The 26181-nt window shown below is 39.5% G+C and overlaps 1 protein-coding gene across 2 annotated transcripts in view; it reads right to left on the minus strand.

The window, feature by feature from the left end:
* The window catches only part of LOC139948044 (uncharacterized), a 70961-nt gene that overhangs the window by 28509 nt on the left and 16271 nt on the right, over window positions 1–26181 (minus strand). Inside the window, exon 1 of one of the 2 annotated variants that reach the window (XM_071946042.1) lies at window positions 5563–6382. The exons of the other annotated variant lie outside the window; for it this stretch is intronic. Within the exon in view, the coding sequence (XP_071802143.1) occupies window positions 5563–5836 (274 nt within the window). The 5' untranslated portion in view covers window positions 5837–6382. Of the gene's footprint in view, window positions 1–5562; window positions 6383–26181 lie in introns of those variants that run through there. 2 annotated transcript variants of the gene reach the window in all.

Below are 26181 nucleotides of genomic sequence, written 5' to 3' on the forward strand. Positions count from 1 at the left end.
TCTCCATAGGTGGTCCGGCCATTACTAATAAACGTAAATCCACAAAGGGGTGATTTAAGTGAAAATCTATCAATGTCGTCAGTTTTTTTAAATATCCTTTATGTGAGGTGTTCCTGGACCGATTTATTACTGGTGTTTGTCAATGTCACTTTGGGGGTAGGGCCAAGGACCAGAGGGGCAGCTACATTTCAAGGGAGGGTCATGGTTAATTGCTCCATATGACTCTATGACAGAGATTTTTCCGGTTTCTATCCGTCATTCTAAAAACCCAGTTTACTAAGTTGTCTGAGTTTTCTTGGTTTGTTCAACATGTGGTGTTTTCTGAAAGACAGGTAGAAAATGAACACTGAAGCTTGTATATAATTACTCAACTTAAAGGCAGTGGCACTATTGGTAATAACTCAAAATTAACATAAAACCTTACTTGGTAATGAGCAATGGGGAGAGAAAATGAACACTAAAGCTTGTATATAAGTACTCAACTTAAAGGCAGTGGCACTATTGGTAATAACTCAAAATTATCATAAAACCTTACTTGGTAATGAGCAATGGGGAGAGGTTGATTGTATAAAACATTGTGAGAAACGGCTTCCTCTTAAGTGACATAGTCTTCGTGTGACAAGGGTGTTTTTTCTTTCATCTCGCAACTTAGACGACCAATTGAGCTCAAATTTTCACAGGTTTCTTATTTTATGCATACATGTTGAGATACAGCAAGTGTCTGTCTGAGAAGACTGGTCTTTAACAATTACCAATAGTGTCCATTGGTAATTACTATAAAAAAAATTACAACCACAAAAACTTACTTAGAAAGAAGACAGAGCTGTTGAGAAACAATTCCCTTCAAACGAATGTAGTTTTAGAGAGAGATTCAAAAACATATCAATCTGAGGGTTTCTGTATGATTCATTTCTCAGATTGTTCATTCCAATTATGAATTATTCTTCTTGCGTGGACATAACCGCTCCAGGTTTTTGGCAATAACTCAAAAATGCTATCACCAATTTAACCCTTAGCATTTGATACCATCAGACGGAATGTTTTTGCACTGTATTCAAATAATGGAAAACTCTGTCCAGAACAAAGCACTTCTAAAAGATAATTCACACCCAATTCAATTGTTGATGTTCCCATTTCAGCTGGGATTCAACAAACAAAACAAAAACCGAGGACAACGACTTATCCACCCAGCACCTGCGATATCGTCAAGATATTAGACATTAAAGTTCTTATTAATATAAACAGTCCAACAGCTGATGTCAATGTGCCATCAAACCCCGACCCGTCTTTGGTACACAGCTATTTTTAATACCCAAGACTAGAATTTCAATACAGAGGCTCCGTGCTGAGAAGCGAAGATCTAGTTCCAGATTATCTGTCTGCAAGCTGGAGGAGGGGGGGGGGGGGGTTCCATCGTCGACTAGACTGGCAAGGTTATTTCTCCCCTGTGACAATTTCTTGATTTGTTTTTCTTCTTCATCATCCCCTTTTTTTCAGACCATGTCGTACAGGTAATTAAACATACTTCCAAAATTAATATCCAAGCTTGATATTTTGCAGACTGTTTTGCCAGGAATTTCATCTTGAAGAGTGCACGACCATTTTCATTTTACCAAGAGCACTTCAGTTGCAAAAATCTTGAAAGATATGAGAATCGTTTGAAGCGGCACCAAGTATATCATGCCCAATATGGTGGCAGAGGGTACCCCCCCCCACCCCCAAATGGTCTCATGCAGGCCTGATTCTTCACGGAGGCAACAAAGGCCCCCTGGTCATTGCCTTGGTGCCCTTGAAATGCTAACAGTAGAAATTCACAATTTCCTCATAGGGTGCCCTTTACCAAAGAGAAAACGCCTTGGTGCCCTTGCCTTTTCAAAAACGAAGCACACAGGCCTGCTCATGTATGATTGAACACATTAATCTCTAATAATTCCCCAAAGGATGCCTGAGATTACAAGCACACAATGAAGATACAATAGAAGGGGGGTGTTACCACAATGCACCATACTGAGCCCTAAATGGCATTAAGGCCAAGACCAGGGGCAGTAGAGGACATGACCTCTGTGAACATGACCTCTGTGGTTTCCTTGTAATTCCAGGACTAATATGTACACGTGTTCATGTACATAGTTGTGAGATGATGTTACATGAAATTACAAATTACAATGGGGGGAGACTGATGGCAAGTCTAGAAACCCTCAAAGGGCAAGACAAATGACCTCTAGCTAGGGAGCCAAGCACTGTCTCCGCCAAGTGTCAAAGGTCGCACACCTGTGTCTGGCGTGCTGACCTCTTGAGATTCAAAACGCCCGATCAAAGAAAGAGACGTGGACAATCAAGTGCAAGAGTGTAGCGATGGTGTGACACGTTTTTCATGGGTAGTCTGGTTGCCTGCTGTCTGGTGCCCACCCACCGGGCAACCAAGACAAATTATAATTGCGAAATAATTGGAAGTAATAATATGCCATCTGACAAGACATGATGATGAAAAGTAAAACTACAACATTCTGATGAGACACGAAGGCATTTAAAAAAAAAATTTCAAGTAATTCTTAAATTTAGGACAACAACACATTAAATTGCTCTACCTTCCAAAGTTCTGTCTTAAAATGTTTCTCTTTGATAAAAGCACCTACAGAAGCTCAATGACAAATCTGGCCCTTGACCGTAATATTAGTAATGCATCATAGAACAATAACAAAGTGAAGAAAGAGTCCATTTATAACCGATAATGATGAAAAACCTAAACCCATGTTTATGAAACATATAAATAGTCATTAATCTAGGGGGTCTTTATGCAGATGTTCAATACAACTTATAAGGCTCTTTTGTTTTTTATATCAGTGAATTTTGGAATAAACAGTAGCTACAATGAAAATCTTGGCTCTCCAGGTCACATAAACAAAACTCAGGCCACAAAATAATCTTTTCGCTGCGGATTAGCTGACTGTCTCAACATGAATGTCTACAATCTGTTCCATGAAGTAGAATGAGGAGTCTGTCTGGAAGTAACTAAAGACTAGTGCTAGACCTGTGAGGCCAGAGCAAAGTGTGAAACGAATGTCTCACTCCATGGCAGAACGCAGAACAGCAGGGCTCAGTAAAACTGGAAAGACTGGCTGGCATATGGTAACCATTGGCAAAGTCAAATAATGTCAATGAGGCTTACTGTGTGCGCATTACATGTAATGGCCTTTGTTCTTTATGTGCATCAATTTTGTATTGCACGAAACCATGGAGAATTGAACATTATTAGACTACAGTCACTAGAACCATGGAGGTAGAACTCTATCTCCATGCTGAAATATTGCCAGACTACTACAAGCAAAAAGTTAATTTGTTGTTATTTAGGTAATTTATGGTGAACAATTTTCATAGGCCTTTTTCATTTGTAGGGACTCCTTTCTTAAAAAAAGTTTAAAATATCAACAGCTGCAGTGCATCTCACCAAGTAAATTTTTAAGGTCATTAATTTCGCTGGTACAATTACCAATCTATGACCCTACCTAATAAGTTCACCACAAAATGGCAACAACTCCATAAACCTACAAATAAAACAAAAAAGACCAACTCAGCACACCCATCAAGTGCCTCTTTAAGTTTTAAATAACTTCCTAATTGTCTTGTTCTCTAAACTATATTCCCCACACAGCAAGCATCCATCGCTCTTTTGAGTGATCAGAACGGAAATTGAATATATAAATTTCCCCCAACAAATTAATTTACATACAATCTAGACGGTCTAGCGTTTTTTTGCCAGTCGAAGGAATTCTTGTGTAGCATTTGCATGCAGTGAGTCGGCAGCCAGAGGGCATTTCATTGCTCATTACAGAGCTACATGTAGTACATACACAATTACGCACGTACCAATACTTAAAGTGAAGCTGGAACTGTTGTCTGTGAAAATGTTTCCTTTGCCTCACAGCCTAGCCTCGAAATTGGTACGAAAGTCCATCAGACTTGTAGTACACAACTTCTACCGGACTGGAATTTTTTTTCACAAAACCAGAATTAAAATGGTAACTAAAAGAACTTTTTAAACAGTTTAACACATGTATGCAAACTGGTTTTTTTTTAACAAGCAGCAATATTACATGCCTGGAATGCCACAAAGGCCATTTGCCCCGGTCTTGAACTTGGTGCCCCTCTAATAGTTTCCCATAGACTTTAAGATTTGCCAATGGAAGCAAATGCAAATGAAAATGGCTCTGACCACTCAAAGATGAAATTCCGTGCCTAAGATCGAGTGAATATTTATCGAATTTTGTCATAAGGGCAAATGTACATTTATTTAGTTTCTAACAGAATTTTAAGTTTTTTATTTTAATATTAGACTAAAAATTATGATCTCCATTGCCTCACCATGGAATTCCCCTTGAACATCTTTGTCTTGTTCCCCGTCTACATTAATAAATACTGAACAATGATTCCCATAATACATGGGAGGGGTCAGACTACTCTATACATCCCCATTGTTGGATCACATGAATTCCATCGGGTGACCCCCACCATAAAGGTCCCAGCTGTAATCCCGTAATCAAATTATAATAACATGAGGAACATAAAGCATCATTTCAGTCCGATCATCTCTACACGTGCTCCGTATCATCCCAAATTGGATTACTTAAATCTAACAAAGAAACTCAACTTCCTTCGCAAGATCTACACAAGAAACGCCTGACGTCTTTTTTTTTGCCCCCCGTGTCCATACTCTCTTTGTTACGCAAATCCATTCCATCATCCATGACAAATGAAACAGAGAGCCAAATCACAATGTTGGGTTGGCGATTGGATTGTAATTAAGAAACGTGGAGGAATGGAGGTGTGTGCTGAGAGGACGTAATGAGGATGTTTATAGGTGAGCGGTGATCAATCAAGCCGGTCGTTTGAGGAGTTGGTCGAGTGTTCAATCGAGGAGTTGGTCGAGTGTTCAATCGAGTAAGGGTTTGATTAAAAGATGACGCCTGTGATGTTCATTAGAGTAACTATTGTTAACTCTGATTTGTGATTTGTCATTACAAATAAATGTTTTCCTCCAACCCTTGCAGCCTGAGAATGTTTCCCCTGCTCTTGGCCCCCCTACAGTAGTTTCCAAAAAAGATTTTCCGATAATGCCCTTACCCTCTACCATTGAAAGTGGGCCTGCCCTGTGTTTAATTTACACACAAATTTACATTTACATAATCACCACATATACTTTTAACACTAAAAACGTTAATAAATAATAAGTTATTGGCAGCCTGCCACACATTAAGTAGTTTCAGCCAAAGAAGCTTTGTAAATTGTCCAGAAATAAAAAGAGTCCTAGAAAGTGCCAATGTTTATGACAAATTTTAAATCATCACAGTCTTTCACAGATATACATGAAGCAATCACATCAGTTATCTTAAAATTCCAAACAATCTTGAATTCCACCTCTTCAAAAACAATTCTCTCTGTCACCTTCTCGTTGAGACTCCCTTCACCTACTCCGAGAACTAAGAGGTTCATTTCACTATTGTCTTGACGATAGCAGAACAAACCTCATAGTTCTAAGTTCTAGGAGCTACCCCCTTCACCTACCTTTACAAGGCTCTCGCTGCTTCTGCAACTTCCTACTCAGCTTCTCCTGCCTACAGCGTTCGCACATCACCACTCGGTTCTTACGCGGCGCCCGGTTCGCCTTGTCTCGCAACACCACCACATCAACAAAAGAGTCCGTCTCGGCAACGGGCACCGCCATCGCCACGGGTATCTGCAACATCGGCGATTTGCTCGTCTTCTTATCTCCCTTTGTTAATAAAGTCGGCATGATCTTCGTTGTTGTTCCTTGTCGTATCGGCGTTTCCAATTCCATCCGGGTGAAACTCTGTCCTCTTGTTTTCAAAATATCCTCTCAGCGATTTGTTCTGAAAACAAAACTCGAGGCGCAGGATGTCATTGTTTAGATACAGAAGTGAGAATTTCGTCGTCGTCGGCTCTCGCGCTAATATAAATATTATAAATAGGCACTAGGATAACAAAGACTAGGTTATCTGTGAGTCCCCCGATAGATCTGGCCGGGGAAAGAGAATCGCCCAGGGGTGTTATCATTCATGAATCACTGGAGATTCTCTGATGATGTGACACTGCCGAAGATATACCATCATTACGATCATCATCAACGCATTGGACTATGTCAACTCAGACTCTCGTAGACACTTCATTATGCATCAATGGCCACCCATTCATAAAGAAACTCACTCATTAATCACAAACTAGGGAAAATATTATGACGAAGGTAGAAGTAGAAGTTGCTGTTTGGGTCACATAGCGTGCCAGCCAGACTAGCAAAGCGAGTTGCCATTAGCATATCCTTCATGAAAACAAATCTGTCGCAAACTTCACACAGGATATCCACCATGTAGTATCCCTCTCAGCCACTCAACACCCGAAAATAAATCATCGCCCCCCTGAAATTATCATACAGTACACCCGAAAAACCCCTAACCCCAACAACACCAAGAATAAACAGTGTGTGTGGAGTCCCACCAAGAACCCAAGCAGGAAAAACGTATTATCAACTACATGTGTCAATTGAGTCATGTACACAAAGGCATGCCCTGTGATGTCATCCATAGTGGGCGGGGCTACACCAGCTCAAGCGACCAATAGGAGAACACCAATATGGTCAATGGCCTCGGGTGATGGAGGGGGGGAAGCCTTGTGTGTGTTCAGTGTTCAGTGTTCACACACCAGGGTGTCAAGTAGTGTTGGTGTTACATGTCAGGGGACAAAAGCCAGGGTGAAACATTTTTATCAATATTTGAGTAGAGCCAGTGAATGAGGTATTGTCCTTCGAGTTTTTTAATTGACCTTTGTCAAAGTGCAGGTCTGGACAAATTGAAAACCAACATGCTGGCCAGACTGGGAGAGAAGCAGCGCTTTGTAAACAGAAGTGTGTACATTGTAAATGTTTTCAAAAGAAAATAGATGTAGAATAGAATTGATAATGAGGTGAGGTTTTCTCCATTGTGTCATGAATGAGTAAATTCCACTAAAACTGCCACAATGAAAGAAAAATCACTTGTTTATATTCTTTAAAAATTACAGAGTAAAACATTTCCCAAATAGTGCATACATTTTTGAGTGAATAATCTTAAAGCTATTACACAGAATTGGCAAGAACAAAAAATATCAATGTTTAACTTTAGTCTAAGATCCTGCTGACTACGATGGATTGAAATTATGTTTTTTTTAGTGCATTTATTGGTTGGTTAGCAATTTGCTTTTTACTTCAGCTAACACTAATTTCTGTTGTTTATGAAGCTGACACAAGAAGTATAATAGTCGTTCTTCTCAATGTTCATTTAAGCACTGCGCACTCAAAACCTAAGAATTAAACACGCTAATATGTAATAAATTTAACATAAACTGACTGTATGTTAACAGTTACCCCTATAAGAAATTTGTATGAATGAATGAGCTGTCAATTTTTTATTGAAGTGGTATAAATTATGTCTCATCCCTCTTCCCTGATGACTCAGGTCAACTGGAGTATCTCGTTTATTCCAATTGAACGATCCAACTGGAATGATGTCTACAGAGGACTGTTTCTTGGACTGTCATTTATCAATCATTCCTTATCTCTTACAATTCAAGGGAAGTTCCACACATTGGTTGGTTGGTTTTTTGAATAACTTGGGGCTGAACAAAGAAAGAAAATTGACTGGAGTGGGATTGGAGCCTGCCGACTTTGACTGACAGTAAATTGATCTACCGACTGAGCGATCAAGCCTAATGTTGGCGGTCTCCTTATTTTGTCAATATCTTCATTCCGGGGTGTCAGTCACTGGTCAGAAAACTTTCAACCTATAACTATCATATAACCAGGGATCACACTCAAGTAAACACTACAATATGGGAAGTGACAGCAAAGAAGCTTAACGATGTTGACAAACTATTTGTCTTATTGCAGACCCCACATTTGGTCTTTGAAAAGTGCTTGAAAACATTTGTTACAAAATGCATATGGTTAGAAAGATAACTTAAAAGTAAAACATAATGATCCACACAAACATGCCTCGGAATTTCACGGTTTTCCTTTTACGTCGCAAAGAAACACGGTCGGCCATTTATGGGAGTCAAAAATTTGACTCCCATAAATGGCCGACCGTGTTAGTCGACGAGGTAAAAGGACAACCGTGCAATTTCGAGGCATATTTGTGTAGATCATTGTATTCTACTTTTACAAACCATGCATTTTATAACAAACGGTTACAAACGATTGTTATAGACCAACTCGTCCGATCCAAGGCAACGTGTTCCTTTAAAGACACTGGACACTGTTGATAATCTATCAACCTCTCCCCATTACTCGTTACCAAGTAAGGTTTTATGCTAATAATTATTTTGAGTAATTACCAGTAGTGTCCACTGCCTTTAAACAAGATTTACCCTACTGGTATCACCACAAACCTCACCTGATTGTACTCCCACCATGCAAATTTTCAAATCCTATTACAAATTGTAAACAAAACAATTCGCTGTCGAAATATAATATTTAGAACAAACACCATCATAAAGAGAATTTACAGTTCCTTCTGAATCTTTACAAGTGACTCATACATCCCCCCCCCCCCCACCACCCTTCTTTACGAAATCAAACATTTTCAGACCGTCAATAATCCCCGTTTTAATAACATCACATTTAACCAAATATTATTAAACCTAACTGTAATGTACTTTCTCAGAAACACAATACAGGAAGATCGTATATTTTGATAAGACTTCTTGGCATTTACTTTTTTTTTTCACGGTACACCCAGGAAACGGAACAGGGGGAAGTTAAACTAGGCCAAATCCAGCGTTTAATTAGAGGTTCCCGTTCGATAAAAATCCTTCAAGAAAACCACATTTTGAACTCGTGTCCATAAACTGAGATGAAAGTCCACAGTACTGACGGGGAAAAAAAGACATCAGGTCTAAGCAATACAGGAAACAGTGGAGATTCTATAGGCCCGCAAGATTGGTTCATTTCCTGGAATATACTTAGTTCGGCCGTTTCTTCCTCATTCTTAGCATTCTTATATTATCTTTTTTAACCCTCTTTAAGGCCCGAAGCAAGTTTCTTGTTTACCAGTAGGAGGCAGTGGGTGGTTGAACCCAGAGAAACGAAGGAGGTTTGACTGATGTTGATGAATAACAAATTCCCCGAATTGTAGAGTTTCTTTTCTTTTTCTTTTTCTGTCACTCCCCCCCCCCCTAAAATAACTGATTCATTAGTTTCCAAACCAAGGAAATAAAACCACAGAACAGGTTTCTGTTTGAGGCAAATTCACTCCAGTCCACTATGAAATTTTATTTTGACAACTGTACTCGCGTACCGTGAACCTGGGGTGAGCGAACCGCGACCCGAAAAGCAGGTCGCCTCAGACCTTTGCTGTTGATGTTTTAGGCGGAAACCCCCCTCTTCGACCCCCCCTAACAATCTCCTATTGACTCCAAAGTATTGTTGAAAAAATAACTTTATTTGATTACTTGTACTGCCATTCTACTTCGTTTGACCAGCAATTACATTCCTAATAGAATAATAACAAGTATATCAACAATGTAAAACCAACAGATTTTGTCGAGCACCTCTTCAACTTTTTTTTCAGGGACTTGATTTTTGTCAGTCCTTTAAAAGACGTGACAGATCGGTTGTTTTCATTTGTTTGCAATCATAACACTGTCATCGCCCCGAGGGGGTAAATCTTAGGAAACTGTCCGTCACAACCCTGAAAAGAAAATTACAGAGACTGTTAGCCCAAAAGGGCAAAACACAAAATAAACGTTAATAAACCTAGTTGGGGACAAGGAAAACACTGGTAAATGCTATTGTGTTTCAACTGACCTCTTATGCAGGGGGAATTTTACGGTCTGGGTGTTTCGACAAAGACTCAAATAAAACTGGCAATCACTGCCGCCACCAGGTTGGCTTTTTGGGCTGGGAAGCCATAAAGCCAAATCAAAAAGACAGTCACAGGTTTTTATCAACCCCCAGTCTGCCAACCCTATAATGAGCGTACTGCATTGTACAATGCATTGTAGGTACAATAGAATTCACAGATGAGTCATGGGTTGAGTAGAAATGGAGCTTTAAATTACAGTTGTGGTTCAGAGATTTATGGTGCACTGGTCCAGGCCCAATTTCATAGAGCTGCACAAAATAAATTAAGCAGAACCAAAATTATGCTAACCAGAATGAGGTTACCAGCCGAAATACTGGGTTACACAATGTGCAATTCATGACTGGTATCCTGCTTATTATTGCTAAGCAGGTATTCTCTGCTTTTAGGCATCTCTACAAAATTGGGTGGTGGTCTGATTACTGAATATGTAAGTAATATTGTCTGTGAAAAATTCCAGGAAATTATTTTACCAGGCTATAAAATAAATACTTGATCTAACAATTGAGTTGATCTTTGAGCCGATAAACCACAGGACGATATTTGTTGTTGGATTAGAGACAATTCGACACACAGAGCCTAAAATAAGAAAAACATGTTTTAGTGGTTGCATGTTTTCTGTTCAAGTGGTAAAGACAGGCTCTAGAATGGCAACAGGTCATGGGTTCCAATCCCACCCAAAGTAATATGCCTACTAGATTTCTAGGGCTTGCGAAAGTACCAAGTATACAGTACACACAGCAGTGTATGGGTAAAACAAACACAACGTAACAACTGTTAGCCTAATTGTTTTGTTTTGTTTTGCAACTCAACGACCTCTCCTCGTCTTTTAAGCTCAAGGAATTCAGGCTAACTCATTTTATATTTTGAATAGAGTCAGACCTTGATGACATAAAAAAGCAAATCCTCTCAAATCTACCCGGAACAATACATAGTGAATAAACAAAAAGTCGCAGTTATGAAATCAACGCTTTCATTTTTTTTTCGGTCAAGGTACTAACCAAATCGGACGCATGTCTTAAAAATAATTAACCATTTCCTTAGATGACGGGGATAAAATTCTTATTGTCTTAAAACATTTAAGACTCTCAGCTTAAGTCGCCTCAAAACTATGGACGGTGCTTCCTGGAGTATATCCTCATTAATGTACCGGTACCAACTGCGTGTCACATCCAGCGCGTTGCGTGTGTGACAAACAATTTGGAGTTCAAGCTTCAACACCTGCCGAGCTATTACAGTAAAAAAATGAGTCTTGCAAAGAAAATAGCAATATTTAAAAAAAACAGTTCAGGAGCTGCCAGCACTTTAATGTATACAGGGCTTTTTTTTTCTCTTTTTTTTCTCTTTTTTTTGTTGGGGGGGGGGGGGCGACGGGAAATCCACAAGAATCTTTACGTGACCAGGGGTCGATTTCACAAAGAGTAACTAACTTAGGACTAGCCCTAGGATATTAAAAACGTGATAAGACTAGTCTTAACTCTTTGTGAAATCCACCCCAGGATAACACCCGAATGAAAATGAGTAGAGGATAGAATCAAAATGAGAAAACAGTCTATCATCTAAACTGTTTCATTTCAACTGAACACTCTCTAAGAAGATGTTCTCAAATAACATTCCTTTTTAATCTTTCTCAGCTCCTTTGGGAGTACACAGCCCTAGCTGATGTGTGCTCAGAAGTTTTTTTCAAACACAATATCAACCTGTTTACTGGCCCAACTCTGAAACCACTGGCCTTGGGCCGGTGATCCAGTGTAAAATTTGAGCCCATGTACAGTTGTACAGCATAGAATATTTAACAATATTCTTCCGACTCTCAAACAGTAAAGAATCTTTATTAAGAATAACAGATATTTCACAAACAACCTGCCAATCATGATTAGTGGCTGCTCAATTGACAACTCAGAATGAAACACCATCAGCCATGCATGCATGGTGTTCTTGCCATGACTGAAAATGTAAAGTGAGCAGCCAGCAGTTGTAAAGTGAGCCCTCTGTTGGTCACCAGCAGAGATTCAAGTAAATATACTGCACTCCAGTGCCCTGTGGTTTATCATTAAATTAAATAGGCACAGGATTATCAAGGGTCTATCTAAATTTCATGATGCTAAAATTTCTTGCTTCACAAATTTATTTGCTAAGCGAATGAAAAGCAGGGCACAGATCACAACAATATGAATTACTTAGCGCTTTAGCAGGTAGCTTGTTTCTGCTAAGTGCTAGTGAGATACTCAGTGTCATAACAAATAAAAAATTGTATTCCTACATGTATTTGGTTGTACCCTTACACAAATAAGTGAAGGGCGGTTTACTCGGTCTTTCCAGCATGAGAGTCCCCTGAATATATTGTACATCCACAGGCATATTACTCAGGTGGGATTCGAACCCATGACATTTGCCATTCTAGAGCGTGTGCCACTAGACCAACCAGCTTGCCCAGTAGCATTGAATCCTACATTCTAGGAATGGGTACCACACACAAAATCTGCTTTCATAGCAGCTTCAAAGACAGGATTAAACCTAAAAGATGGCTTCAAAATTACCGGCTATGACTTGAACAACATCATTGAAGCATCTGGTCATCTAAGCTTGGGCAATATCGATTTATTATATTCACAATATATCGCCGACAATATATTGCGATATTTGATATAATCGCGATTAATTAAATTTGACACCATCAGTCTTCAAACTCCCAGTGAAAGTTGAAGAAGAGACAGTCAAAGCATAAGAGAGGTGTTCTAGTGACCAATTCTTCTGGTTTTACTCGAAACCTATGGGGTGTAAGATGTCTCAGCTAGGAAATACACGCGATATTGCGATACTTAGTCGATATCGCGATTAAAACCAAATCGATCCGATATCGAAATCGTTTCCAAATTAGTATCGCGATATTCGATATCGTGGTATCGCCCAAGCTTATTGTCATCCTTAGCAACAAACCTAGCCGTAGCCGACACTCGACCTTGAATCACACATGTGTACATGTAGTATCTACAAAACGTCTTTCATGACGGAGGTATTAGGAATCATAATATTACAGCGTCAGGCATCGCGTCATCTCACCACACAATTTATCCCTATCATTGGGCAAGTTACTCTGAGCGAGTCTGGTGCTCCATAATGTACAATACACCGTTAACAATTTGCTCACTGGAGTGTGCGACATATTATAATGACTCCCAGCTACCAGACGGTTATGCTTCTACCATATTTGTCTAGTTACTATATGTCTAGAGTGCACTATGAGCTGTACTATCACCAAGCATGAAGGGCCAGACTGATTTTCTTTCTCGCCTTTGCATTATTTAACAAATTCTGCGTTAATTTCAGCAAAATTATTCATGAAACTGCAGAAATTTTCCCACATAGAAAATTGTTTATTTTTTGTATACAAGTACCTATCCAACAGGACTGACCATGAAGTATAATGGATCAACTAGGGGACTGGGGGGGGGGGGGGGGTGACACCTAACTCGCAATTTGTGTTCCTAGTGGATCAAAATACAATTTTTCTTCCGCAATGGTTGAGTTAAGGTTACAGTGCAATATAAACGACAGTCATTGTAAACGACGGCTTGTTGTAAATTAAAACAGGAAAATGAAATTTTAACCCATCAACAAATGTCTGCTTACAGGCTTGGACTTAGTTATTAACAAGTGCTATAAATAGTTAAAGATAGATACCTAGCTTGGGTTTTGGCTTTCAGCTGCGTCAAGCGCTTCAAATTTGCTACCCAGCCAAGTGGTTTACTGACCAACCATGCAGAAAATGCGTTTAAACTCTGCCTCAACAAAAAGGCCAACTATATCAAGAGTATTTTCTGTCAAGGGCTGAATCTCATAGGGCTGCTTAAGCAGAAATGAACAGGATACCAGTCACAATTTAATGTGACATGGTAACTACGCTGGTAACCATATCATAATTTTGTTGTGCTTAGCTATGTTTTGTGCTTAAAAACAGCTCTATGAAATCAAGCCCAGCATAAAGCATGTTTGATGGAAACAAAAAAAACTTGCTAACCACATAAATAAAATGCTTAGCAGAAATCGATTTCCAGCCAAAATACCACACAGTTTACACTGCTGCAACTGGTACTAAAATTATCCGCTAAGCAGCTTTATGAGAAAGGGCCCAGATCGTCAAGGAGACAGTGTTCCTGTTTCGTCACAGTACTTGATGATGTTTCCTGTTGATCTAAACGAGAATAACTGATATTGCTGATGACCGGCCACATATTGTACACAGTTAGATAGCGCCCCCAGGGGTCAATGTGTTAAAGGTTACAGGATGGAAGACACAAGAAACAGGCCGCTGGCGTTAACAGTTCCTTTAATGTTCAAATTTAAAGGGAAAGTTGACTGTGCAGCAGGTATTACTAGGCCTGAAAATTAACCTACAGCATCCACAGCAATTGCCGTGGTGCCCTGTGCTTTTGCCCTGCTGCCCTCTGCAAGGTTCCAATATAAATTCACATTTTCCTCATAGAAGTTCCCCTCACCAGAGGAAAATAGTTGTGTTCAAGAACGAAATTCAATGCATGTATCACGCGTATTGAAAACAACTCGAACGAAGACAGTATTCCTGAGAAATAAATCTTCCTGATAAATTTTATTTACAGAATACTCGAAAAGAAAATTGCAAGATGACTGGCATTTGGCCCCAGATGTTTGAATACAAGCAAGAAACAGAAAAAGAAAGAAAGAAACAACAAACACAAAAAGTTATAGATTTGAGTGTAAATCTGTATTTAATTACCTTTTGTCTCTTCCTTATTGTGTTTGATTCAAACACAAATCAAAGTGAAATAATATTAAAAACAATTCCAAAACCATTCCTTATTACACTTTAAAAACAACAAACTGTTTTTAGTTCTGTGGTTGTCGTCATTGTTTTGTCACTGTTCTTTAAATAGGATACGTCTGATATTCAAAAAAGGTTGGGCAGCTTTCGTTTCACAAACCTTATTGTTTCCATGTTCACACAGGAAAATATCTTTATTTACTTGAACTTTTCATTCCTGCACTATGTTGTTGATGGTCGACTGGGTTATTACTATACAAAGTTCAAATTTCTCTTGTGCAATTTTGTTTGAACGTTGACGCTTTTTTCCTGAGGTTAAACAAACTTACGCCAAAAGAAAACAATGACAAAGATTAGTTTGGCAATACTAACACTGAACAGGACACGAAAATGAGGTTGACTTTAAAATGAACTGAAAACAACTCGCTAAAGTTTAACGCAGATGTGGGCACAATGAAGAACAATGATAGCAGTTACAGTAAAGCATGATTAAACTGCTAAGTGAAAACTAAGCAGGTAACCAACCATAAATGATGCACACAACATTCTTGTTTGGCCGGTAAATCCCACTAAGCAAGATTTGTCCATGCCAAGCATATTTGCCGGGTTTAGCAGCTCCTTACAATTTTCTGTTAAATGTATTAAAGAAGGACGTAGTTCAGTTTGGGGATAAATTGTCCTAAAGAATGTCTGACCAAAGTTTTTTTTTACACTGCCCTTCTGTTTTAACAGCTTTTAACTCTGTATTTGCTTTTCTCAAAATTTAATTTCTTGAGTTAGGCTGTTTTGCAATGGAATAGTGTGTGTGTGGGGGGGGGGGGGGGCTCTCTAACCAGTCCCTTTAAGTTGACGTCCAGGAAGGCATGCTTTGCAATTTAAACCCAATGAACCTGTAAACCTGTAAAAGCGTTTTGCGCGCCACCGATCTCCCAATTGCAATAACTCTGCTGAGAGATTTGTGTATATAGGGCCAACCTGTCCAACTTGCAGAGTGTTTACACTTGCTAGTGAGCCATATCAAGTGCTCCAATATGAGAAAATGATGGAGCAGGCAAGGTTTTTTTTTTTGGAACGTGTGAACGGGCTTGATGAATTTGTTTGAACCTTCCTGAACCGGAACTGCAAGCAGGAAGTGAGAAAGTACAGTTTACATGGGGGACAATCGGAATGTTCAGTAAGAACCAGCAACAAATGAATTGCATAAATTAATGATGAATAGCATTGACATTGATCAAGTAATACACCACAAGGGAAACTGACTAGGTAAGTTTCTAAAAACAAATTAGGTTGGTCAAAGAAGGAAAAAATATGACTAGCGCAGGATTTGAATATACATGAGAAAACTCCAGATAAACGTACTGGCAAACACCACCTGAGCTATCCAACCCGTTGTTGGCGCTCTCCCAATTTTATTTTAGGAAAAATTGTAGTGCTATTTCACATCTTAGCTGTGGATTTGAAGTTGCATTTATTTCATTTCCACGCATGGTTTATGGGTGCATTTGTCATCCAAACTGTTTCAACAATTCGGGCATTTCACAGACTCTGTGAATCACAAGAAATACAAAACAACAGGTTAGGACACAATGTGGACTGACTCTCCCTCACGCTGATGTCTGTGTAACTTTCAAGACAATTTTAAGCATTTAAAAAAAAATTAAGAAACTCCATGAGGTTGACAAATAAATCCAGAATACAGGTAAAAATTCTAAAAAAAGACACGAGTTTGCTTCTTTCTTATACAACAACCTTAAACACATTATCTTAATTCACATTTCACAATCAATTGACTGTCTAGCATTGCTCCCCACTCAGTTTTCTACATCAACGAACATTGATCGCTGATCAATCTATGCCCCTACTCCACACAGGAAATCCTAACGGCGATGCGTGTTACATAATCCTAGACTTGCATTCAATGCCATCTCAATGGTGGAATACGTTAGAGAGAAAGAGAGAGGCAAAAAAAAAAAGGCCATTATGCTGGTCGGAGGCCATTAATGAATAGACAACACTGAGTCATAAATACGGATCCTCAGAATCGCTCGGAGCCATTGCACAAGTGATGCAACCAAGCGCGGTATGATGTACCGCCTAAATGAACACCACCTGATTTTCCTTCTCGTCTTCTTCTTCAAGGAGGAGTATGCGGGGCAATGATCACTCAACTCACCCGGCTACGGGATCGGCCGATTACACGAGGCGATGCCATTAAATGAAAACGAATACAGCGGCAGCGTGCGTGGAGTGGCCGCGCACCCGGGATCGAGAAAGAGAAAGAAAAAAAAAACAGGGAGAGGCCCAATTGAAGAGGCAATAATTGGGGTGGGCTTCTGCTCTAGATTTAGATTCCGATATGGATGACGTACAGCGATCCCGGCCAACACGATGTTATTCCAACACGACACACCTGTAGGTGCTGAGATTTTCATCGCGCTCGATTTACACATCATCTTGAGAGTTGAGTGAATTCGATGGGGGGGGGGGGGGGGGGGGAGATTCTACTTTATAAAAAGACGATGGTCCTTCTCCTCTACTAATAATTCATTACATCTTTACATCCCACTCGATGTTTCTTGATAAATTGTTCTCGACGAGTGTGTACAGAGTTTAATATCGGACCCGTGTGAAGTCCCTTATCCTTGAGATAGATTGATGTGGTCGGACCTGAGAGGTGGTCATTATTCAGAAGGATGGTCTTAAGTACGAACGTTCCGCTAAAGGGATGAATATGGCATGTACTTACAAATACATGTTGAGGGCAGTGACTCTACCATAAGGTGAAGAAAAAAAACAGCACAGAAAAACAACAGAGTTGAATCTATGTTGTAAATCTTACTCTTTAGAGAGTTTAATAATCAAAGATATTGACAAAATAGGGAGAATGGCAACACTAATGGCAAGATAGCTCAGTGGCTAGAGTGCAAGCACATTAATCCAGGTGTCGTTGGTTCAAATCCTGCTCTAGTAAAATTGTCTTTGTTCATCCCAAATCTTGGAAATTGATAGTATTTATCATTTAACAACACAATTTTTACAAAAATTTTAGGTTAAAACACAATATTCCCCAGTGAAGGTGCAATAAAGTTGAAGGTTCTTTGACCATGGAAACAGGAGTTTGCATGACAGCAAAGATTGGCCAGCAGTATGACAAGGACAAAAACAACAATTTATTTATGATCTCCATATATAGCCTTGAGTGTATAGTCCAAGAAGATAGTTGGAATAAAATGATTAAACTCATAAATACAAAGGCATTTCTATACCCATACACAAATGTAGTCAACAAATTTTGCTCATTTAATCGGCAAAGGACACAGCAAGCATTACAAACGGGAGGACTGGAATAAATGCACTCTTTCAAAACTCAGCAACTATGTGTCATCATTCAACAATGTGAATAGTTCAGTCATGTGTTCACTACATACCTGGAAATACACGCCCATTCCTCCGTTCTCGTTTAACCGTGGACACACACGTACAATAACAAGTGCAAGACGCAGACGTTTTCTCTAAAATCACATCCATCGCTTTCTGACTGTTCTCTTTTAGCACGGTTAAAGGGCAAGGCATCATTCCAAAATGTTCATAAACAAGTATTTCCCCAAACAAAATCAAAAGTTTCAGTGAAGAAATTCACAATTTTCCTTAATAACCAGAAGAAAACACCTACTCCGCTTGAACTTCAGTTTGTGAATGACTATCACTTCACTGCCCCAGGAGAATTTTAATCCAAAACTTCCTAACACGTTTTCAATTTTTTTTATAGTAACCCTGACATTCCCCAAAACCCACCAAGGCCAAAGAGTGGGATGCATCATTGTTTGTTGATCCCTCGTTTAGTAAGCCTCTAAAGTCACCTAGCAACCAACTAGCCTAGCAACCACTTTTTCATAGGGGACAATCACCCTGGGTTTGGCAACGTCTAAATTGACGTCATAAACACAACAGAGCTGTAACACGTCAGTGATTTTTCAGTGTGAGAGGGCCACAAAGCTGCATCCTGGCCCTTTGTGACAGTAAAATACAGGGCCGTATTTATTACCTAATTTAAAGGCAATCAAGCCTGCAGGGGCAGATGCAGTTGAATGATCCCTTTAAACTCTGAAGAATACAAAACTGTTAAGAATAGAAACACCCAAGGTATTTTTTACTTTTCTTTGTATTAAATGGGGAGACATGATTACACTAATATTACAAATATCCAACATTCTTGGGCGACTATAAAGTCACGATGTGAACCGACACAATGGATCAGTTGACCAATAAAAAGGCACCAATGCATAAAATTTACACATGCAATATACATGATGTAATTTACATAGAAACATTATACATTCAATGTACAGTAGATGTTTGCCTCCTACCGTGCCAACAACATAATTTACATTCATTATGCAAGATGTAATTTACATATTTGTATCCAATGTCCACACCTTTAACATCTTCAAACACCCTTAATAATCTACAAAGTGCCAGGGACACAAGAGTGTCACCTGTGCGTCTCACAAACTCTCAACGGCGTATGCAAAGAACTTGATAATCTTGTTAAAAATTCTAAGGGGCCACATTTGTGTACGTTTCATCGCCGTCATCCTATCTGTGCAATTCTACATTCAAATCTATACGCCTAATGTACTTAAGAGAAGTGCATGTGAACCTGTGTGAAAGGCTCTGCACGGACCTCTAAACACAGGTGGATAAGTTACACTAAGGGGAAACAAGGTGTGGCCTTGACAGACGAGGCTCCAATTTTATAGAGCTGCGTAATGGTTGATTTTGTGCTTACTGTGAAAGCGCAGGAAAAGGCATGCTGTAACCTTCTGGTGCTTACTAAAATGAATGCCACTATGCAAAGCTATGGTGATGCGCAAGCCGGCCGCCTACTTCGCCTAATTTCTGACGAGCAAAATGAGCAGGATACCTGTCTCAAATGATACATGTCATTAATTTTAGCTGGTAACCTTAGTCTGGTGAGCATAAATTTGTTGTGCTTAGATGCTTTTCGTGCTTAAGCAGCTCTAAGAAATTGGGCCCAGATGACAGGACAGAACTGATACTTCACACAGAAATTTACAATTTCCTCATAGGGTGCCCTTGCCCTTTAAAAATCGAAGCATAAGTATAGCAGTATATACTACAGAGAATAATATTATCACTTGAGTAAAACAAGACACTTCCTAAACACTGTCTGTGCATGCCAATGAACCCTGTACATTCAAGCTGTACCTCTACTTAGAGATTACCTGGAAGATTGGCAATGGTTCTGACTACGATCTGATTGAGATCACTGATTAGCTAAAAAGGTTAGGTACATTTGCTCCAGATCGGATGTTTGTTGGTGCTGCATTCTACCAAGGTTCATGGCCCGATTTCAGTGCTGCCGAATTCTGTGATCATCACCATTCTGTGCTTACCAAGCAAGCAGAATTTCTGCGCTACAGTAGCTGTGCTAGCTGTGTAAGCAAAGAATGCCTAGTAACACTGGGTACATGTACATGTACACACACACACACAAGCAAAATTCCCTGCGAACCCCTGAAATAAGCTTGACATAAACATGAAATTCCCTGCTTACGGTAAGCAGAGCGTTGAAATTATGCTCAAATAGTTTCAGGAATACCTTTGAATATGCGAACCAACATCAATGTACTTGGCTTTAAAGCACTTTATAAACGATGAACCGCCCTCTCCATAAAGCTGACAAAGTCTCAGTATGGCACCCACGAATAAGACGGAGGTGGAGTCTTAGGTTGAGATTTCCTTCCTAATCTAGAGTTCCTTTTCTAGTGTCAAGTTTTCACAGACCGCCTGGAAGTGCAGATTTCTGGTCAGTGATGATCACGGGTCAAGTTCAATATCAAATGCACTAAGTGATTGGAACAGGTCAAAGTTCTCCTTACTGCAAAACGTACATGTATGTAAATTTTCTTGAAGAAAACCCTTGAGAATTTTTTACGAAAGACTTTTCCCTTCCAAGTGCAGAGAGCCTCACATAAACTGCAACATTCCCTCAAAACAACCTTCCCTGGAACTCCACAAATCAGATATTTAGATTAAATACCACCTACCGCCCCTCCCCCCCCCCCCCCCCCCCACAACCAATGGAGAGAAAAAAGATCCCCAGATAATTGCTCCTTAGCCCCTCTCGGATCTCTGGGAATCTTTTAATTGATTGTACACTCGGGGAATCAATCAAGAATGGCGGGCATCTCTGGTGAGGCGGGTGGGCAACAGCATGCCGCTTCCCCGCATTGCGACATTTGTCAGTTGGGTAATTTCAACCGCTGTCCCCGAAGCCCACCATTTGGAAAAGAAACCTGTAGTTTATTTATCTGTGAATGCCTACATGTGCATTTTACTGTGGGCTCTGGATGTCGAGCTGAGTGGAAGTGAAGGCACTTCTAGCATGCAGCAAATATTGTTCACGTGTGGGACTTTGGTGCGGACGTCAGTTTTCATTTGGCTGTCTATGATGACCTACAAAGTGAGTTCACAGTCTTCGAATGCTGTTAATGAATAACTCCTGACACCCAGACTTTTTTTCCGGGCTCGAGTTTATGGAGTGAATAATGAACCTCGGGGCTTGTAGCTAAACATTTTTAGCAGACCGGAAATTTATTAACAAGTCCAGAATCATGATGAGAAAAACAAACTTCTCTACAGTTTATTGTTAAAGACAACATACATGCTGAGAGATGCCTAACCGGTACAAGTTCCTAGATACAACACAGATTGGGAGACTTTGGAACTCTAGGTGGCAGCAGACTTTACCAGGTAAACTTCCACACCACAATAATAATCTAGACTTCGTGAAATCAGCGATGGTCAAACCACTTGACCAAAGTGACTTTGTGACCTTATCGCTTTTTCTGGCGACACAATACTTTGCGATTTGTATGCATTTATCTTCACTTTCTTTTAGTATTTTTTTTTTTTTTTTTAAAACAAATTCTGATAGCAAAAGAAGATCAATGAACAATTCTTAAGATCAGGGGAAACAAAATGTCAAATCACAGGCGTGCTGGAATGAAAATCCATTTTCTTAGCCCCAAGGGTAGTGTTGTGTGGCAAACTAAAACCTTGATACCTATTGTGCATGAAATGTATGCACCAGCTACATGTATGTACATTGATCGCCAGTATTGCATTACTGTACACATTTAACTGTAAGAATCTATCCTGCATTAATTTGCATTTCTGAAAAGGGCAAGGCCCGATCAATCATGCCAGTCTCTTGATTTCCCAGACATGAAATCTTCATGATATAATATTCATAAATCATCCATTTACACAAGTGCACATTTATTATTCTGATGTAGAAAGAGGAAAGTACATAATTGTCATGCACGAAAGAACAACATGAAGCTCTATACCATGCCTAATACTATACATACGTGGCAGAGGGTGTCCCCTTTCCCAAATGTTCCAATACTTTAAAGCCATTGGACACTTTGGGTAAACAGTGTTGTCCAAGGCCCACACTTCGTGTCAAGAGTGAAGGGTGGATGAGAAAGGCTTGTACCCGAGCCACTTTCCAACGGCCACAGGACAACGAGAAGGACAACTCTAAAAATAAACCATGCTGTAGGAGTTGCGACCACATGCATTAGAGCAAAAGAAAAATCATGATGACAGTATCACTTATATAACTTATATATAAAATAACAAACCTGTGAAAATTTAGGGTCAATCGGCCATCGGAATCGAGAGAAAACCCACCCTTGTTTCTGCACGTTTCGCCGTGTCATGACATGCGTTTACTATAAATCCGTAACTCTCGTTGTCGAGAATTGATAGTTGTTTTAATGTTTTCTCAAAAAGTAAAGCATTTCATGGAATAATATTTCAAGAGAAATCTTTTACCATTACCTTCTGTAACCCCTGTGAGTTATTTGTAAATCTGTGAACTTTTATTTTTTTTTCTGTTCCGAAAGTGTATAATGGCTTTGACACACCCTTTTCCTCCTGAATAGAACACCCCCCCTTAAAAAATCCTCCAAAGAATTCTTGAGATTCCCAGAACAAGATAAAAAACACAATAGCATGGGGTACCTCAAGCAACATATCAAGCAAAACATGTATTTAAAAAAAAAACATAAAAAAAAAACGTTCAAAACGTGTCTGTAAAGGGTGTCTATCTTTTTTCAAGCGCCTTGAGTACCTTATTGGTAGAATACTAGACTACTGTATATTATTATAAATGTTTTTAACGAACTGCAAGCCTTGAACTTTGCTCTTAAAGGGGCACAGCAGTTTTTATCTGGTAAGGGACACTTCTATGAGGAAAATGTGAGTTTTAATTATAACCTCGCAGAGGGCACCAAAGAAAAAAAAACCAGGGCACCACAGCAATTGTTGAGGGTGGCGTGGGATAGATCCTGAAATAAGGCTTGACATTGCATTTGAGCACAATGTCCAATTGTTAATAAAAAATGCTTTGCGACATATGAAGCCTAGCCCAGTTTTGCTGTTCTGTACATGTGGCAAGGCATATCAAACAGTTCTTGCGTTACTCTTTTGGTAATTTCATTCATGTATGACACACTACAGTTTCAGTCACAGTGTCAGCGAGCCCAACCAGGCGTAACATTCTATGAGGAACTATCCGTAATCCACAATGTGAATGTCTCGTAGGAACTTAACACATGATCGAGCAGAGCTTACGAGGAGCTGAGAACCAGCGAGTGTTCGCTTTCACTTTCCCATCTAGAGCGAGATATGGATATTTGTGTCATTGAGGCAAAACCAAGTGCGTGCGAGACGAGTATTTCTCGAATCTAATTAAAGGAAAAGCGAACAGTCCTCAACCAAGCAACTTTTAAGTTGTACTGCCAGGTTTTCTCACGTAAAAAAAAGAAAACAAATTGCTCTTCTCCCCAGGATTTTGTTTAACCTCTGGGGCATTCTGGACCAATATTTGTTTTAAAGTGTGGCCAAAGTGCGCTGCATTGAAACAATGTCCTTGGAATTTTTTCTACTTGGGGTTTAAAAACCTTTTTTTAAATGACGATGTTTTAAAATGGAAAAAACTCCAGCCATTTTACTGGGGCACACTATCCAACCATTTACTGGGGCACACTATCCAACCGTTTACTAAGGCACTATCTTTCCATCCCCCTTCCAATCACGCATGTACTAGATTCACACCTTGATGGCAGACGTAGAACAAAATAGACTGGCAAATATTTCAAGGCTCATTAGCAACCTATACAGAGACCATAGTGACAAGCGACAGTGCCAACCACACGCACATAACATTAATTTTATTAATTGAGATGATTCAACATTTCTGATCTTAAAGGGAGGGTCTCAGATTGGTAAACACTCAAAAAAATTAAAGTACTGCAGTCGTTGACAGTGTAAACTGAGAAACTCCCTTTTCAACATAACCAAAAGCCATTGACAGTGTAAACTGAGAAATTCCCTTTTCAACATAACCAAAAGCAGAAAGCAGAGTTTCGAAAAAAAATTAACTAATCCACATTCTAGATTGGTAGAAACATTCCTTATCAATACAAATATAAATGTATAGCTACATGTACCTTTAACCCGACCTTCTCTAACTGATTCCTCCAACCTCTCTCTTTAAAGAAGAGAAATTAATATCCATGTTTACACAAGCCATGTTTTCTTAATAATTGATTCCAAGCCGAGCCCTGGTGCATACTACATGGTCTGTCACGCAGAACATACATACAATGCCATTCTCCATTGATGTTCCTCTCTCTTAGAAATATTAGAGTCCTGCTCTAAGCAAATCTTAAAGGGATAAGGTCTGCCAAAGTGTCGCAAAATGTGCAGTCTGACACATTTTAATCTCGGAAATTTAGTAAAGTATTGCAGACTGGGAATTTTTTTTCTCAAAGGTACATGTACTATACAGGATTGGTACAGTGTAGATCTGACAAAATAGTGATAATTTTGCCTATCAATGGGCACTGTACTATTGACAAGAACACTTCAAAAAACTGTCATGGTATTTTCACAAGAATGTCAAATCCATCCACACTTTTTAGCAAGGTGACAGCAAGTACCAACTGCATCTCCCCCTGACCACAGCATTTGGCAGTCAGCCCTTGGAATGCATGCAAGAACCCTTTCTCGGATTCAAATGTTTTAGGGTGAAAATTTGTCCAAACCATAGGCCCTATTATTTAGCGAGGTGACAGTGAGTACGAACTGCATCTTGGGCTGTAAAGGTTCACAAATGGACATCAGCCCTCAGAAAAAAAAAAAAAAAAAAAAAAAAAAAAAACTTTCGCAGATTCAAACGTTTTCGAGTGACAAACTGTCCAAACCAATAGGCCCCCCTAAAACTTCAAAGAAGGGAATCCCTTCTCGAAATAGTTCACACTATCAACAGCTGCATTGCTCCTCACCAAGTAAGTTTTCAAAGCTCATCAATCTTTTGTTTAGTTACCACTGTGCAACTCTACCTTTAAGAAATATTTTTTCCTCAATGCGCCTGATCAATATTGAAATTTTCCTTCTCAAAATACACTCCCAACCCACTCCTTTTCCATCTTCCCACTCTTTCTCTTCCTCTCCCTCCTGCAGCCCGTCAACTCAAATCAACAGGCTTGCAGATCTTCCTCTGAACGTGTCTAGGAAGACAACACGGTCCGAAGAAGTCTGTAACCCAATCTCGTGAATCAATACGAACATGGCCTACTCCTGTGTACTGACAAGGACCCCCATTTTGATTTTTTTAATAATACAATAAGTAAGAGGCTTGTCGTCAAATTTGAACACGCTTCAGTTGTTGGCTGTGTACATTTTTGGCGACGAAATCACCGACTTTTTCATCCCTCGTGTCTTGATATTTAAACACGCTTCGCTTGTTAGCTGTGTACAGTTTTTTGGCGATGAAATTGCCCGACTTTTTCATCCCTCAAGTGACTTCTTGGAATCTATTTTCCTTCATACAGTGACTCAGAATATGCCTTTATCATACTGTCAATATCTCCAGTTTGTCAAGTTCCCTGTATGCACTAGCAGTCTGGAATACTGATTTGCATCTTACCGAAAAATGCGCCTGACTATAATATTCTCTTTGAGCCTCATTTTGGTTTCCATTGATTTTGAATGGGTTAAAAAAAAAAGATGGCTACATGCAGGCCTGGAGTTTCTTCTTTGGGAGGGCATGGCATATTTTCATTTTGCAACAATTAGGACACTTCAACTGGAAAATCTTAAAGTCTATGGTAAACTCTTCAAACGGGGCACCAAGGCCACATGGGGCAACAGATAGAGGCAATGTAATTTCAGGCCTTCACAAGTAAACTGTTTCAATTCTCAAACCTGTGGTAAACAAAACTTACTGTATACAAATAGTGGCCACAAATGCAAGAGGCAATCTGAGCAAGCTCCAGTGTTAATCTTTCGTTAATTTGCAATTTACATCAATCCTGCTTGGTTTTCATATAATTATCAACACATTATTAATGATAATAATATTATCGAAGTCTT

Source organism: Asterias amurensis, chromosome 15 (assembly GCF_032118995.1).
Source record: "Asterias amurensis chromosome 15, ASM3211899v1".
Lineage (NCBI taxonomy): Eukaryota > Metazoa > Echinodermata > Asteroidea > Forcipulatida > Asteriidae > Asterias > Asterias amurensis.